The sequence below is a fragment of the Mirounga leonina genome, unplaced genomic scaffold (genome assembly GCF_011800145.1).
Source record: "Mirounga leonina isolate KUSES-001 unplaced genomic scaffold, KU_Mleo_1.0 Mir_165, whole genome shotgun sequence".
Classification (NCBI taxonomy): domain Eukaryota; kingdom Metazoa; phylum Chordata; class Mammalia; order Carnivora; family Phocidae; genus Mirounga; species Mirounga leonina.
The window spans coordinates 17,017,943-17,036,198 of NW_023270415.1; the positions used below are offsets into that span (position 1 = coordinate 17,017,943).

Sequence of the window (18,256 nt, forward strand, 5' to 3'; positions counted from 1 at the left end):
TAAAGGTCTTGAAATGGTGGTTCGTATCTCACTCCTGGTACTAATTTCTGCTTTGCTTTGCTCAGAGTAAGAAACATGCCAGGTAAACTTAAAGGAGAAAGATTTAAGATTTATCAGCATCAGTAATGGTACTAGTACTTTGACACTGTTATCTCTGTTTATGTCAGGGCTTTTTAGCTCCAAAAACCTTAAGCTGAACGTTGACTGGGTCATTTCATCACCATCCGTCATCTCTGACCCCGTAAGTCACCGCTATGGCTGAGTCAACACCATGGCAAAATGCAAACATTTCTCTTCCAATAGACAAGGCTGCCTTGGGCTATTTTCCTCTGACAAAGGCAACTTAACAGGCTGTCACTTTAAGGCTCCATCCTTATTTAGTACAAATACCAAATACCAAGCTCATCCAAATCATCACAAAGATTATTTGAAGCCATTATTTATTCTTCATGGTAAGTTCACATGAGATTGTTTATTTTTAAAGATTTTATTTTTTTTTATTTGAGAGAGAGTGTGTGTGTGTGAGCAGGGGGAGGAGCAGAGAGAGAAGGACAAGCAGACTCCTCACTGAGCATGGAGCTGGACATGGGGACCAATCCCATGACCCTGAGATCATGACCTGAGCTGAAATCAAGAGTTGGACGCTTAACTGACTGAGTCACCCAGGCACCCCAACATGAGATGGTTTTTAGAAAGAAAACACCTGGTTAAAAATTTTTAAAGATTCTTAAGTTCAAGTTTACCTTCATTTCAAATAAAATTAAAATGCCAAGTTGAGCCTCACACAAATCCTGTGAAGATAGGTATTAACCTTATTTTGCATATGAGAAATTGAAGAGCACGATTAAGTCACACAGGTTTTGGGCTACAGCTGGACCCTAAACCCAGATCTCCTCAGATTCCAAGAAGCTGAATTAGTAGGTTTCTTGATAAGTAAATCAACAGCTAACTTTGGTGTAATCATTATAGGAACATGAAAAGAATGTAGTTACTACACAATGATTTCAATTGTTGAATATATAAGTTCAAAATAGGGTAAGGTAAGACGATCTGGAATAACAGCCTCAGGAAACACGCATTTTACAGTTTCAGCAATTTGTATTACGGGGCTAGTGAAAACGAGGAATGCCATCTATCCCTATCTTGCTGAAATAGGATAACGCAAATTTAAAAGGTTCTTGTTTTTAGTAACACAATCTTTCCCTTAACATATTATTCATCTAGCTAGAGCAAAAAGGTCAAGTGAATAAACTGAACTTTACCATTTTTCCTACTTTTGCATAAAAAAAAATCAGAAATATAGTTTAAGGAAACTTGGGCTCATTAGAAAAATGGATGGTTTAAATCTTTCAAAATTACTGTAAGGAATTCAGTATGTTTACTCATAAGTCATTGTTTGATTCAGTTTAATGAAATATAATTGTTTCTTACATTTAGTGCTTATGAGTGCAGATTGTTTAGATTGACCAACCCATCTTCCATTAGAACATCTGTCAATTACTAAAGAAACATCTCCTCATTAGTGATTTAGGACTTCATGATTTCCGAATCGTTACCATAATTTTGCTTTGAGATTTAATGAACATGTAATATAAAAAATCTTCTGTCCCAATTTGTTTTAAAATTTGAGCCTGCTACTGATTCATACTCAAATAAAATGTGAAATATCTGACCTAAACTTACATAATTTATTAACCAGCAAAATTACTGGTATTATTACTGGTATACACTCAATATATTTATTACCAGTGTTTCTCTACTTGCAGTTTGGACAGAACAGTTCTCAACATTTGGGATTGTCCTGAGCAATGCAGGAGTTTAGCATCTCTGGCCCCAGAACCCAGTAGTTCACTACATTACTATAACCATAGCAGTGTGTAGGCATGATGCATGAATGTGCTTCCAGATATTGTGAGAACATTACCACTCCTTCCACCCCTTTCAAGAATCACCGTGGTGGGCAATACAGTAGACACAGACGAAGTCTGGCAAATACAGCCGGTTCTTTGGAACAGGTTTCTGGGGGACTAGATAGATGCAGTGTAAGATTTAGCTGAGAAAGTTTCTTATAACTCGTAATTTGACTTGCTGACTTCTTTATTATTGAGCTGGATTTTAGAGTAATACATCCATATATTATGAATAATGAACACTGTTTATTCTAACAGATAATTGTGCTCCCTTAAGTCAAAGAAGGGTTCTGAGTCAGAACTCTAAAATCAGGAATTGTACTTCTCTCTTCCTATCATGGCTCCCACTCACCCCTAAACACCACACAGGACTTGGTCCTCTTTTTAACATGAAACAATAAAATATAATGGAAAATCAGGTTATCTCTGTTTATAAATTTCACATATCATCCAAGATTTTTCTTTAAAGCAATTCAGATTTATTAATATTATTGATTTTATAGAGCACATTTATACATTAGTTTCAGACTTACTTTTGGAAAATTGTTATGCCTATACATATCACAAAGATATTACACCACAGAGCCTTTGCACAATTATGTATATGAACTCCAAACCAGAAAGCCTTAACCAAATTAAGACTGCATGGAGACTTTTACTAAAATGCATGTGAATCTGAAATCTAAAAAGTGGGTACAGAATCAATCTGCTTTCATACTTTTTTCTTCAATAATTCATCTGCAAGAAAAGGGGGAGGGAGGCAAAATTTCATTTAAAAACTTTCAAGTCTTGAAATCAGAACCACTCCTTAGAGAGCACACAGCCACAGAATCTGTTTTATATAAGCTTGTGTTGAAAATAATCCAAAATATCCATTACATTTGCGTATTTTTTACCAACTGCAATGTGCATTATAGATCCCTGCATATACATATGCACATAAACTGGCTATATTTACAGTAATAATGAGATTGCCTCTATAGAGTAAATGATACAATAAATGTTCAGCTTTTGAATGGCTGTTATTTCTATTTTATGGTCAGTGATATGTCTTCATTGTTTTGAAAATGTAGACGACTGAAATTGGATTGTCAATACCATTCCTCTACAGTAAGCACTATGGGTATATTCTATGTGAACATATCCTGTGCATTCCTTTGAATCAGGTGAAGAAAAATAATAGCCATAACTTGCTAAAAAGTCATATAAAATAGCTGCCTTTCTACTGATGACATTCTTGCTTCTAGTGTTGCATTAATATTTTTAATTTGGAGAATTTATAAATATACAGGAAATGTGTGACACCCATTTACCAAGACTCACAGACTAACATGATCCCATGTTTATGTAATAATAGAAGCTGTAATTTATAACAGATACCAAATACAATGCAAGCTTACTACAACCATCAAAGGCTTCCTCATCTTAAAACATTTATGCTTCTGAATAGTTGCTAGCTCTAAAATTTTTATATCCACTTTAAGTATTCATTTGCTTAAATTTAAGCTTTCTGCCCAGCAGTGCCTTGAGAAAATTTTAAACTATATTCTTGACTTTTTAGTATCTTTTTACTTTGATCATGGACTAGATTGTGGATATCTGGAGAATCCAAACATTTTGGGGTATATGTGTTGAAATATTTCAGAACACGTGATATCACCAGGGGCTAAAATAAAGGAAAATTTCAAGGTTACGATACTCCAAATCTATAAAGAATATCTGGCATCAAATAGGTGGCACCATACTAGATGCTGTGTAGGGAAGACAGAGTACCCTGACATTAAAATAGGAAACACACCTGACGTAAGTACAAGGGCAAAGTGAGCACACTAAAAACCATACAAAGCTGATAACTAATAAAATAGCAAAGATATTCAACTAACAATGAAAAATTTTGTATATAAGCTTTCACTCTCAATTTCAGTTTGTGAAACCAATTAGTTGGAGGAAAGAGGCTTTCTTCAACTGAGCAAAAGCTTAAGGGTAACAGCTCTCACAAGATCTTTAGATCTTAAAAGTATAAGAACAAAGTCATGATTCTCAGTCTTCACTGTATATTAGCATTACCACAAAGCTGTTTAAACAAAGAAACAACCCCCACCCCGCCCCAATCCCCACCCATGCCTCTCGCCCTATGAACAAAGCTATTTATTAAAGGCATGCCGGGGATCCTGATGTACAGACAGGGTTGAGACCCTCTGAACCAAAATGCAAAAATCAAATGAAAGGATCAGAGAAAGCTGATGGTAATCTAGGAGTCTGATGATGTCTCATGGAAAGAAATTCATCCATGCTAACATATGCTAATATAAAAATACAAGTGACTATTATCAAGACTGAGCACATTCTCATTCTAATTTAATCTTAAATAGACTTAAGAGAAAACCATTCCCCTTGCCTTTTTCGCCCACTGGGAATGTAAAAATAGTAATATAAGTAGTGTCTTAATGGGTCAGTCCAGTGTCTTTATTCAGCTGTACAGAAGGACCCAGAGGAGTTCACCTATCAAAGGCCAGTCCTTCCACCCTCTGGATTTACTTGCTTCTGAACCTCATTCTACATGGAATGCTCTATTTTCTGTATCTCATCTCTCTTGAATCCATCCCACTAACATTTAAACATTTCAGTCTCTCCCATCTTAAAAACACACATGCCTAGATCCCAGACATCCTTGCCCACAAACCCAACGGCGCAGCCCACCAGGGCAGCTGCTGACAATCCTGGGCATATCCTCTCACAACGAATCACCAAGTTCTTCTATGATACTGCCTAAAAAAGTCTCTCAAACAGGTCACCTCTCTCCATGCCCACTGCTACTTACCCAAGGCCAAGCCACCATTGACCCTCTATTGCAAGTACAGAAGTAGCCTTATAATATAGTATCCTCAGATCCACTCTTCTCCCCTTTTCCACCTTGTAGCCTAAATAAGCCCACTTTGGCAAATTACCAAACCCAAGCTTCAGTTTCTTCATATGTAAAGTCCATTTTTTTTCACAGACTTTATAGGACTGTTGCGAAAATCAAATGAATACTGGACTAAAGCGGTTAGCAACTGCAAAGCAGAAAAGATCACTTATGTTTATTAATGTACAAATACTTAAGAGCAACTGAACTAGTTACATTAGGAGATGAAATATAATATTCAGGGACTAAATCAAAAGGCCTACAGTCTTGTCTAATCTGGCCTCCGCCAATATTCCAGTCTCATGTTAAGACTCCACACACCAGCCTCATAAAGCGGTTCCCTTTGTCTGGAATGCTCTCCTTGCCCCACTTGGCCAACTAACTCCTGCTCATCATTCAAGTTCTGGTTTAAATCTTAATTTCTCCAAGAAACTTACCCTGACTCCCCAACCCCCTTCCCCACCAATATCAGGTCTCCCAAACCTTCTGTACTACTTCTTGGTACCTCACATTTGCCATTATCTGTTCCACGATCTTCCTTTGACAGTGAGCCTCATGAAGGATTATGTCCATAATCCCTCCAATAAGCACCATAACTGGGAGAATGTAAGTCTTCAAATTTTTAGTAACTGATTTTAATGACACAACTGAAAAATACCCATAAATGCTACACTCTAATAGAAACCTGTGGCTCCCTTCAGCACAAATCGGTAATTGCTGGCATTTCTCTATCACTTTGTCTCCTTTGAGCTTTACCAACCAGAAATACTACACTATAAAGAGTAAGGAAAGTACCTTCATTTTTTATTTCCAATATAACAGCTGCTGACAATCAAAAGTTACACATCTAACATAACTTCTGTGGAGGTAAGAGAACATCTGCTTGGCTTATTTTGCTATTTTAACACCAGGAAATCATATACTGAAGAAAAAACACTAATCTGCTTTCCCATCCTGGGTAATTACTAATCACTTGGTGATCAGAATCTTAATTTAGAATACATTTTAACTCATTACTTTACTTGCTATACTTGCTACTTACTTTTTAGTCACAGGTTAAGAAGATTCCCACAGATGGTCATCTCCAAGAATTTTACTACATTCTGCTCCCACAAGAAGTTAGTAAGACTAGTAGTCCTTATATCAAGCCCTATAAATATCTTCACCCAGAAGTGTCTTTATACATTGTTTGTCAATAAGCTAGTTTTCTACTGAATTTAATATTAAATTAGTTCTCCTTTCTCAATGGACCAGAAACACTTGGTTTTGTTCCCATTAGATACATCTTGCTTTAATGCTAGGTCACATGGATCTAATTTTTAAAAAAACACATCTTATTGCCTAGAAGAATGTGATAAATTAAAAAACTAAAATCAAAACTAAAAGTATAAATACCTATGTAGTTTGCTTTACAAATTTATTTCTATTTTTACATACACAATTTTCTTAAAACAGTACACACTTTCTCTGACTTTCTGCACTGAGAGGTAAGGATTCCTTTTTCCCTTAAAGTTTATCTCCTAAAGTGGAGTCCTGATTTCTGGCTCAACATTTTCACAGTCTGCCTTAGGGTTTTCATCTACATTTGCTATAACCCTTTTTTATTCACTGGTTAAGGTTGGTATAGCTGATTTTCCATGCATTTCCTCCCTTTTTCCATCTTCTTTCACTTCCTGCTACCATTGTTTAAGTCATTCACTGGTACTTTCTCACCTATCAGTCTTCTAATTCGTTTATCTTAACCTAAAATTTCCCTTTTTTCTCCCAATCACAAAATCACTTTTTCCTCTGAAAGTATATTTTATATTGCCCAATTTTTGCCCCCACTGGAATATTTGTTTGCACAGACTACACACTATTTTTAATGTGTCCTAATAAACTATCTTCCTACCTGAAATATGTAAACATGAAAAAATGGGTACCTACACAACTTACATTTTCACATGAAACTTATCAGAAGAGAATAGGTTAGAAAAGGACTTCTGAGCCAGTTAAGGGCTGCAAAGAACCTCAGCAAACAGGCTGGTCCTGAAGACAGCAGTAATGAGGAGGCTTGGTTAGGCTTCACTCGGCTTGATAAGGAAGAGGCAGTGCAGAAGAGGAAGCCTGAGTTTTGAAAGCAATCTCTGCTGTCGTAATCTACAAATTGAACACATTTGGGAAGGAAGAGACAAATGATACAACTGAGTAGTCAAATGTACAGCAGACATCTTAAGTGCTGAAAGGATTTAAAGAACTGGGAGACAGATTGGCAAGGGCCAAAATGGATAGCCAAGGAGGGCTCCATGGAAGAGCCAGTTCTGGAAAACTAGAATCTGGTAATTTAGGATGAGGACAAACATCCAATGCATTTACTGAAGACTAAAAATGTCAACTCAACTACAAGTGTCAGGTAAATCAGAAGAGTAGGACAGGTTACAGAGAGTCTTGAAACCAGAATAATTTGGATTTGACACAATAAAGTCATTGAAGATTTATAACCAGAAGAGTAGAAATTAAAAATACCTAACAATTATTTGGGCAACTATTTGGTCACTAAGAAGGAAAATCCCGACCCCAATACTCAGTAGCTGTTGACTCCAATTACTTTATTTCCTCTGTAAAATGAGAAAAACCCTGGCTCACTGAACCACTGTGATGATGAAAGAAGGTAACACAAGGACCTAGTACAGAGCCTGAAACACAGTACGTGCTCAAGTAATGTTAAATGTTACTAACAAGCCGGTGGCAGTAATCCAGATGTGCAATAATTAAAATCCACACAAGATCTGAACCAAAGTACCAAATACCCATCCCTTCAACATAGAAATACTACTATAATTGTTCCACCACCAGAACTCATTCGTAAACACTCCCCAAATGCTCAGCACACACTGTTATTATGCTCGGTAGTGTGGCAAACACTAACACGTAAGAAACACTCCCTCCCCTTAAGGATCTTGATCCCACTAAGAATATACTCAGGGAAAGTTATGGACCATAAATGACAGGTCCCAAACAAAAAAGTAAACATGGCAGTTAAGAGGAAGAAGTAATCATGGGGTTTAAATTGTTCACAGGATTTGTGTAAGAAGCACTGGGAAATGCTGTTGTAATGTGTACGCTACAAATATTTTTTAGTAAAGAAACGGGTAAATCTGTTTAGTGTGAGGACTTCTATAGATCAGGTAAGAAAACTCAAATCCCCTCGCCCCTCTGCCAAACACTGAAAACAAAAAAGTTCATAGGGAAAACAACAGCTCTTAAATATATAAAAAAGCTAACTTTCATTCGGATGATATGCTTTTTTTTTTTTTTTTTTTAGATCACAAAGGGCTAAATGTGGGATAATACAGTTGGAGAGGCTGAAGGGAAACAGGGACTCTCATATTCTGGTGAGAGAAGAAACCTGATATACTCTCTAAGGAGGCAGAATCTAGCAAAATTAAAAGCACTCACAGACTTTGCTACATCTAGAAATCTACTCTACGGATATACTAACAGAACTATTAGTAGCAGCAAAGGATTACAATCAAAACACTGGCTAAATAAATGGTGGAACATTAATACTGTGAAGCTGGGGGAGAAAAAGCTGCTTTATACAAGGATATAGAATAATTTCTAAGATACACTTTAAGTGAAAAAACTAAGGTGCCAGGCATTTTATTACCACATGTATGGGGAGAAAATTTGAAAAAGTTGGTAAATTTATAGAATATTCTTGATGGGCACACAAAATTAGTAACAATGGCTATCCCTGGTGAGGAAAATCAGGTTCAATGGTTCAAAGATAAAGTCATTTTTCACTGTATACCCATTTTGAACACTTAAAAAATTTAAGGTGTAAGGGTACCTGGCTGGCTCAGTCAGTAGAACCCGTGACTCTTGATCTCAGTGTTGTGAGTTTAAGCCCCACACTGGGTGTAGAGCTTACTTTAAAAAAAATTTTTAAATGTATATTTCTTACCAACTGAAACAAATTAAAAGAAAACAAATGAGAATAAATCAAAATGTTTAGTTATGGATATTTTTATGTTGTAGGATGACAGAGGGCTTGTTTTCTTTATGCATTTCTATAACATACTGAGCTTATTTTCATAATGAGATTTTTTTTTCTTTCTTATTTGACAGAGAAAGAGAGAGCACAAGCAAGGGGAGTAGCAGCGGGAGAGGGAGAAGCAGGTTCCCTGCTGAGCAAGGAGCCCAACGTGGGACTCGATCCCAGAACCCTGGGATCATGACCTGAGCCGAAGGCAGATGCTTAACCAACTGAGGCACCCAGGCACCCCCATAATAAAATATTTTTTTTATTTTTAATTTTTTAAAAAGGATTTTTATTTATTTGAGAGAGCAAGCGAGAGCACAAGAGCAGGGGGAGGGAGCAGCAGACTCCCTGCTGAGCAGGGAGCCCAATGCAGGGCTCTATCCCGGGACCCTGGGATCATGACCTGAGCCGAAGGCAGACGCTTAACTGACTGAGCCACCCAGGCGCCCCATAATAAAGTATTTTAAAGGAGAGAAAGTATAAAGGAGGATATTCCAGATAAGAAAGAATATGAGCAAAGATCTGGCAGGTAGGATGAATACAAAACACTTCGGTTATAATAAATAGACAAGACTAAATAAAGCAGATACTTTCTAACAGTGAGATAAACAACCATGCCTCCTATACAGAAAGTCTGTAATAATGCTATAGAATGTATGAAAGACTACGTTGGTAGCTACACTCTCCTGACATTTTTGGTGCTAGACAAAGCAGTCTAAACTAAGCCAGAGTCCTTTGTTGACATCACAGCAGAAAATGACAAAAATACTGTTAAGATTAATCTGATAGATTAGAATGTGGCTACCCTAGAAGTAAAAATAGCCGGTTTCTGGCCCAGACATGTTGCCTGTGACACAGGGAGTATTTAAGGGTCTGGAACAGCCACAACGTCCAGAAGCTCAGCATTGTTAAAGGCCCACGGTCCATGTGGCAAACATGGTTTCCCTCCTCAGACAGGCCAGCGGCTCTACATGTGTTTTCCTGTTGTGGCCTAACCAAACTTACTTCTCTCATGGTGTCCAGACAGAGCTTGTGACTGCCAAGAGACCCCTGAGTTAAGTTCCCTGACAGGACTTGGGCCGAGGGCCGGGGCAGGAATGGTGCTGGTAGAACCAGAAAGGTACGCAGCAGGAGCCAAGATGCAGGCTGCCTCGTGAGAGTGTAGAGACCTGGGGGCCAGGCCACCTGTGCTGGAGTCCTGGCTTCACCATGGTCTAGCTCTGTCACCTGGAACTAGTGAGCTACTCACGATTTCTCTGCCTCATTTCCCCCAGCTGGAAAATGGAGACACGAAAGTACCTACCTATGGCTGTTAAGGGTTAAAGGACTAAATATTTGTCAAGCACTTAGCACGGTGCTGACACAGATTTAGTTTTCGTGTCCACTGCAGGCCTACCATGAGCTTGGCTCTAAGAGAAATAAAAATTCACAGACTTTGTATCTGATAGGTATGGCAAAGGAAAGGAGAGCTATCAAAGATGACAGTACGTGGAGATTTAGAAATTATTGACACAAAGGTAACTGAGATCCTGATAATAGATGAATTCTTCAAGGGACATTTTGATAAAAATCAAATACCTGTGAACTAACCCTCACAAAATACCCTCAACTGGAGAGAGAAAGTTGAGGAGCCAGATACAGTGTGTTTACAAAGGTACAGTGTCTCACTCGGAATTGAGCACGAGAATCGTGTCAAACTTCCAGTAACAGTAATTCCATCTTACACCTGTCAGATTTTAGTTTCAAGTTACTTGTGATGATCTCACTGGATTCAAATAATGATCCCATGAAGTGGTAGAATTATCTCCATTCCATCAATGAAGAAAAACCTCAGAGACTACATTGCTACCTAGTTACATAGCTAGTAAGTTATAAAACAGGAAACTGAAATAAATTTCTCCTGTAACAATTCTATAAGAATCACGATATTATAAGTTAACCTTAACTTTATTCAACAGAGCAAGTATTATGCTCCTCTCCCACTTTTCTGAAAAATAAAAACCAAATGACAAAGCAAATGAAGAAACTTGCTAAATACCAGTAAATCAGAAACAAACATGCCAGAAAAAAAAGTAATACAACCTGACATTTTCCCTATTCGCCCAACAATTCGTACCTGTCATTTATTTTTACTGATTCAAGAAAAATTCTTTGTTCATCCTTCTAAAAAAATATCTGCACAGTTACTACTAGCCAGTTACAGCTACAGACTCTCTTGGTTCTCAAAGAGCTAAGTTGGGAGGAAACACTGGTAAATATAATTTCAATCTAATATGATAAACACTACAATGAGTGTATGTACAGGAGCAGCTGATTCAAACCCAGGGAGAGGCAGGTGTGGTGCTGGGAAGGAGATGAAAGGGAAGATGCATGGGAATGAGTCGGGTAACGCACCTGCAGGGAGCTAGGAGAAGGTGCTAGGCAGTGTGGATACAAACAGGCTCAAGAGTAATCAATAATGCTTATACCACAAAAATGCAATATCCATTCAATTTTAATTATGTTACCTTTTATTATTTTACAATATATTTCAAAAAATGCCGTTACAGTTGCCTTAACTGCTCTATAAGACCTGGAATAAAAGAACATTTAGAATTAGAACACACAGACATCAAGCTGTAATACCTACTTGTACTGAACCATTACTACCAAAGAGATGTAGTTTTTTAAATAGGCAGATGTGTGGCAATGCAAAATAAAATACAAACTTGTTAAAACAAACAGTAAACTTTGTTTTAATGGCTATCGAAAGGAGGTGGTTTTGTTTTCGTTTTTCAACACATCTGGTTCTGGCAGCAAGTTGTATTATGCATTTAAAGCAATACATGCCCTGAAAGCTTCTACTTTCAGTTGTGCGTGTCATCTGAATCAGAGCCCAGACACATGAAAAATATCATTCCCAATCCCCTCACTACCCCTCCCTCCAGAAGGTCGTGAACTCAAGATTCTTGTTGGTGAAGTATTTTACAGTGTTTTTCCAGTGACACTGGATGTTTTTAATTTTCTCTAAAAGAGAAGCGATGAAAATGCAAGGAAACCCTCCAGGGTCCAATTTTCACTTCACATTCTCCACAAGCAATAAAATAGCAGCTCTATATGTTGATGAAAAAGAATTTCAATTTCTGCATATTAGTTTCTTAATCATATTAGCACTAAAATTTATCTGGATTTAGCTGGATTTCCAAAAGGAAAATTTTAGTTGCCAAATATTTCAGAAATTTAATAAAGCATTACATATATGTAATTAGCTCTTATCTACCAAAAAATATATATGTATATATATTTATATTTATTTATCTTACCTTCACTGAAGTTCTTTTTTTCTGGCTGGACATGAGAACGAGATTAAGTGGACCAATGCTGGCTTTATTTCTTTATAAGCAATAATTTGAGTCTTTTTTTCATTCGGTTCGATCGCATGTTCATAATAAATTCACAAAAGGCAATACAAGGAAACACCTACTGAATAGGCATCTGCCAAGCAATTCATGCTTTAAAGTTAGACGCTACCAAATGGCACTATGGCATTATAGGCATTCGATTTGTTTTTTTTTTTCAAGTTTGTCAGTTCTTTACTATTTTTTTTTCCTAGCAAGGGATGGTATATGATCACAAAGTAAGGCCTAGAGACCATTTATAGCTGCTCCCAGTATTATGCTGGACGGAACTCTTAAGAGCTGATATAAACCAAACTGAACAACAGTCAACTGGAACCACATCTGATCACATTCAAATAGTCTCCAACAGTACTTTGCTAGTATACATGTTTCCTTCTTCTCGGCTGATTTTGTGTTGATCTCTTTAAAATTACAACAAGTAAGATTGCAAAGTTTTTGTAGACTTGTGGTTTTAGGGGACTGCTATGTTCATATGGATATATTTTAAATCACAAAATGTCTCTATAGTAATGTTCTTTCTATAAACATGGTTGGCAAAATAAAAAAGGCACAAAAGGGGGATAATGAGAAATGTTTTCAATTTCAGTGAAGAATACCAAAGCAAGTATCTTTCATGAAGAAAGGTAGAGAAAAATGTTCAGTAATTCATGCACGACTTGAGCTTAAAAAAAAAAAAAACCAACTTCTCTTCAGATAGGTCCTGAGGCTTGAGGAGAAATGAGTTTTCCTAATCACGTGCTTCATGTAAAATAAAATGTAAAGCTGAACATATATATGTTTGGTTTAACAGTGGACCCATGTTTTTTAAAAAGTGAGGCAATTAAAGGAAAACAAAACCAAAATACCTTCATAAACAAAGAATTCCACCTGTAGCCTCTGTCCTTTTTACCACTGAGTGGGGCAAAATGTCCAATAAAATGTAAAATGCAGCATACGCAATCATGTAATCTAAAAACTTTTCATGATAACTTATTGCAAATTGCACTTGACAGTTCACCACAACAATGGAAAACTGGCCCCTTGTTGGTTCACACAGTCCTTGAGACACAAAGTGAAGTCACCAGTAAAACGATCTTGATAAAAAGTTTGCAGCTGTGCTCAGCCAGCTAGCTCCACCCTCTGGGTGTGAGCCGACCCGGGACACTGCTTTGTCTTGCTCCTTAGTGGGACTCTCATCCTCAGGCAGGTAGTCGGGCAGTTCTGTGTTCTGTTCTACTTCCACAGGCGTATCTTGGAATGGGACCAACATCTGATACAGAGAACATGTTAAGAGTTATTACAAAATCATCCTAATTGACACAGATATATGTCTTAAGTTAAAGGTCAACTTTACTCCTCATTCTAATCACCATATTTATTCTCAGGGGTTATATTCCTTTAAAAATCTTCCTCTTACATGAAGATAGGCCCAACTGCTGAGCACAGAAAGGCAGAAATACACATGAAAACTAAGATGTTTTTCTCCTGAGGCTCCAGGAATAAATGTGCAACTCCTGTCTATTTAAAGAAAACAAAAGCAAGTATCTGGCTGCTGCGTGACCCTGAAGGGCCACTGAACCTCCTTTCTATGGGAAGACAAATAAGCTAAAGGAATGCGGGTTTGTTTTCCCTATCACAAAGCTAGTGGCAAAAACAGCAAGAGGCAAATATTTTCACTGTATTTACCTATCCCTGGTGGGAACAGACCTTTATTTTTTGGATTAGCAAAACTAAGGTTAGAAAGAAAGTATTTAAAAACCAGTGCAAGGAAACTAGATATCCTTTATTGCCATATAAAATTAAGAAGACGTCTCCACTGAGATAAAGAACAGACTCTGAAATCCACAAAATATAAGAACAGACTTTGAAATCTACAAAAGACCTATATTTCTAAAAGAGTTAACTGTTAGCCAAGAAATACTAAGATAATCTGACCCAACCACACTCCTGTATATTTGGCAACTAACAGCCTGAAAATACTTACAATCTGCTAGCCCTAAAGAATAATCAGGAGTCAGTCAGGTATAAAGAAAACTAAATAAAGCATTTACCTCTTCTCCACTTTCACTTTTCACAACTTGCTGAGCTTTCATAACCTTGGTTGATGCTATCGCTGATGCCAAAGCCTAGGCCAGGATTAAAAGGAACAATTTTGAACACTGATTTGTTTACCTATAACCTCAAGCATATTCAGCCATTTAAAATACTAACCTCTGCTTTCAAATCTGAACGGATCCGCACCACACATCTTTGAACAGCCATTTGAAAAGTAAAGCTAATAACACCTTTAATTTTTAACAAAGCCTCTTCACAGAGATTTCTCCGAGACTGAAAAGGTAAAAAAACAAAAACAAATTATTATTAAAATTGGCAAAATAATAAAAACAAACAAATCAACTCAAACCACACCAAATTAGTCATTGGGGGGCGGGGTAAGTAAATGTCCCTATTTCAGTCAGTTCTAACGACTCATTCTTGAGGGCACGCCACTGGTGGTGTTTAGTCAAGTTTATTAAATTTTATAAGATCAACAGACTAATAATTCCTGCTGGATTTTTTCAAACTTCATTACTAATACTTAGTTTTAATAATTTTTATCGGAAATAAGTTAGCCAATATTAATTTAAATCTTAATGCAGAAGGAATGAAAGAACAATATAGGAAAAAAATGCTGAAAAGCAGAGGGCCCTCTAGCTTAAGGGTGAGCAAACTATAGTCCACCCACTGTTTTTACTGGAACACAGCCACACGCATTTGTTTACCTACTGTCTGAGGCTAGTTTTATACTATAGCAGAGTTAGTAGTTATAACAGACACCATATGCCCTGCCAAACCTAAAATATTTACTATCTGGCTCTTTAAAGAAAAGGTTTGCTGACCCGTGCTCTACTTAAAAATCTCTGAGGATAATTCTGATAGACTGATGTTAGAATTAGTGAGTGTTCAGTGTCTGACTCACTACTTTTTAAAGTACTTGGTATTTATAAATATCACTACATCCTTCATTTATGGCGTTCTCAATGGTTACCACTGCATTTTCAAGGGTTATTAATACCCTCTTTTTAGTTCTCATTTTCCTCTGACAACACAATAAAACATACCCCTTTCAATGTTTCTTTGACTCCTAATAATACACTACTTAAACCACTGGTTATTCCATCTGTCTCATCTTGCCGCCAAGGTCCAGTGCCTAAAACTAAGTGATTTTGTTTCTACTTCATCCCTCAGTAGACTATTCCCATCACTTCAACCATTATTACCATGGAGAACACAGATGTCTATCTCCAAGAGGACTTTATTTTCACTTGCTATCAGACACACCCATTTGGATATCAAGTGGTCATCTCAAACACAGGATCCAAAGCAAAAATGGATTAAAAAGTAACTACAGGGGTGCCTGGGTGGCTCAGTCTGCTAGGCATCGGACTCTTGATTTCGGCTCAGGTCATGATCTTGGGGTCATGGGATTGAGCCCTGCGTCGGGCTCCATGCTCAGCATAGAGTCCACTTGAGATTTTCTCTCTCCCTCTGTCTCTCCCCCTGCTTATGCTCTCTCTCAAATAAATAAATGAAATCTTAAAAAAAAAAAAATAAAAAAAGTAACTACAGTTTCACCTTATCCCTTCCTCCACCTCCAGCTCACATATCGTATCACCGTCTTTACATCTTCCTATGTCTTTACTGAAACCAGGTTCTGGTTCAGTATTTCTGATGGGACAGGCATCTGCAATTGACCCCAAATCCCTGGAACACCCTGAGAAACACTGCCTTCAAATGACCTGACTCACTCTTTTCCTCCATTGAATATAATCAGTCTTCAAACTTATTCTAATAATCCTTCAAAAGAACTATCATTGCTTATCTCCCTACTACCATTATAGAATGGTGCTAGTCTTTGAGACTTTTGCAATCACTTTCGTACAATATATTGGCCTGTATTCTCATGTGTGCTTTGTTGAGTTTTATCATTTGGTTTATGCTAGCTTTCAAAAGGAACTGTATTATTCTTATTCATTAAAATTAGATGGCACTGGTGATATTTTATATATCTTACTATTTTCCATTCAATCAATTTATGTCTACTACCGGAGCTTGCTTTCTAGAAACTTTTCGGGATCTTGTGGCCCCAGTTTCAGTAAGATAGTTGTTAACTATCTTATTTGGCAATGTCATGGATAACATGCATATGAAAAACTTCCCCCCACCCTTACCTAGAGAATCCTAAATCCTGAGGCCAAATTGCTGTGGATAATCTAATGTAACCTACCTGGCCTAGCTAAAAAGATAAGTGGGAATCTACGGGTTGCTACCCCTAATATGTAAAGTTATATAACTTATCACTGCTCAAAGTAACTTCAGGGAGACTTCCAAATGCAGTCAAGATGGAGTAACAAGGACTGGATTTAGCCAATATACACAAAATAAAATGAATAAAACAATGATTTCCAGAGAGTGGAAAACAAACATCCCTGAGAGAAGGAAAATAAATGAAATGAGCTCCACAAAGACATCAGCATATTGCCTAGAAAGTTTCCAGGCTGTAATTTAGGAAAGGAGAACTCAAGGGGAACCAGCAGCAGTCTTCGTCAGTTAAGGACACAGCTGAAAATTCGGGGAGGTCAAGGCAACTATAATTCATAGGACAGAGCACAAGAGAGGGCAGAGCTGTGCAAAAAGGGCCCACAGGGAGAAAGCATACCCTAGAGATCTGCAGTGAGCTCCCCTCAGGTTTTCAGCTGAACAATGATCAGTGCATGCATATGAAGAAAGAACCTGAGGCTGAATAAAGAACCAGACTATAAAGGAATAGAAGGAACAATTCTGCAGGCTCAACTGTGCTGGAAATACTCCATGTTTCCATCATACAGAGTGGAAAAACTTTGACATACATGGGGGCATGAACAGAGAACCCAGAAGAGTATTGCCTCAGTAGTGTAGCAAAATTATCCCTAGGATGAAGGGTGCTATGGTCTTGCCTAACAAACCTTAAAAGCAAGCCTCAAAAAGATCTGTTTGCAAGTAACTGTGATCTAGAACAAATCTCAAGAATTTTTTTAAAGGATTTGCATACAAATAAATATATGCTGTGCCCAACAAAGTAAAATTTGCAATGCCTAGCATCCAGTCAAAAATTACCAAGAATGCAAGGGAGCAAAAAAAAAATACAACCTATAATTAGAAAAGTCAATCTATAATTACAAAAATCTATAAAAACATACTCAAAAAAACACAGATGATTAAATTAGTAGATAAGGACATTAAAATTATTCCAACCATCTTCTGTATGTTCAAATAAAGTATAAACATGTTAAGGAGTTATAAAAAAAGACCCAAATCAAACTTCTAGAAATAAAATAAGGGGCACCTGGCTGCAGAGCATGTAACTCCTGATTTCGGGGTCATGAATTCAAGCCCCACATTGGGCATGGAATCTAGTTAAAATAAAAAAATAAAATAGTAAGATAAAAAAATAGAACAATGTCTACGGTAAAAAAAAAAAAGTGAAGAGATTAATAGGAAGTTAAACACTTGCAAAGGTAAAATTTAGCAAATATAGCAACAGAAACTATCCAAAATGAAACAGAGGGGGAAAAAAAAAGAACGGAAGAAAAAAATTAGCAGAATATCAGTGAGCTGTGAGACTTCATATGGTGAACATGGGTAACAGGAATACCTTGAAAGACTAAGGGGAAAGGGGGACAGAAACAGTATTTGAAGAAATAATGGAAAAAACTGTCCAAATTTGCTGCATATTACAAATCCAGAAATCCAAGAAGCTGAATAAATATGAAGAAAATTATACCAAGGCACATTATAAACAAACTGACTAAAAGCAGTGATGAAAGAGAAACTCTCAGAAGTAGGCAGAGTGAGAAAAATAAGATATATTACATATAGAAGAACACAAATAAGAACAATAGAATCCCAAATAGAAACAATGCAAGGAAGAAGACAGTGGAGCAATGTCTCAAAGTATGGTGTTAAAAAAAAAAATAAAGAAAAAAATTCTGTTACTTAGATTTTCACACCCACTGAAAAT

The 18,256-nt window shown here is 37.0% G+C and overlaps 1 protein-coding gene across 2 annotated transcripts in view; it reads right to left on the reverse strand.

Annotated features, from left to right (window-relative positions):
- Positions 1 to 11,315: 11,315 nt before the first annotated feature.
- Positions 11,316 to 18,256, reverse strand: part of ARMC1 (armadillo repeat containing 1) — a 32,185-nt gene continuing 25,244 nt past the window's right edge. Inside the window, exons 5-7 of one of the 2 annotated variants that reach the window (XM_035011243.1) lie at positions 14,428 to 14,544; positions 14,268 to 14,342; positions 11,316 to 13,486 (exon numbers count right to left, since the gene is read on the reverse strand). In XM_035011243.1, coding sequence (XP_034867134.1) covers positions 13,295 to 13,486; positions 14,268 to 14,342; positions 14,428 to 14,544 — 384 coding nt within the window. In that variant the 3' untranslated portion in view covers positions 11,316 to 13,294. The remainder of the gene's footprint in view (positions 13,487 to 14,267; positions 14,343 to 14,427; positions 14,545 to 18,256) is intronic. The other variant, XM_035011244.1, reaches the window with a different exon arrangement.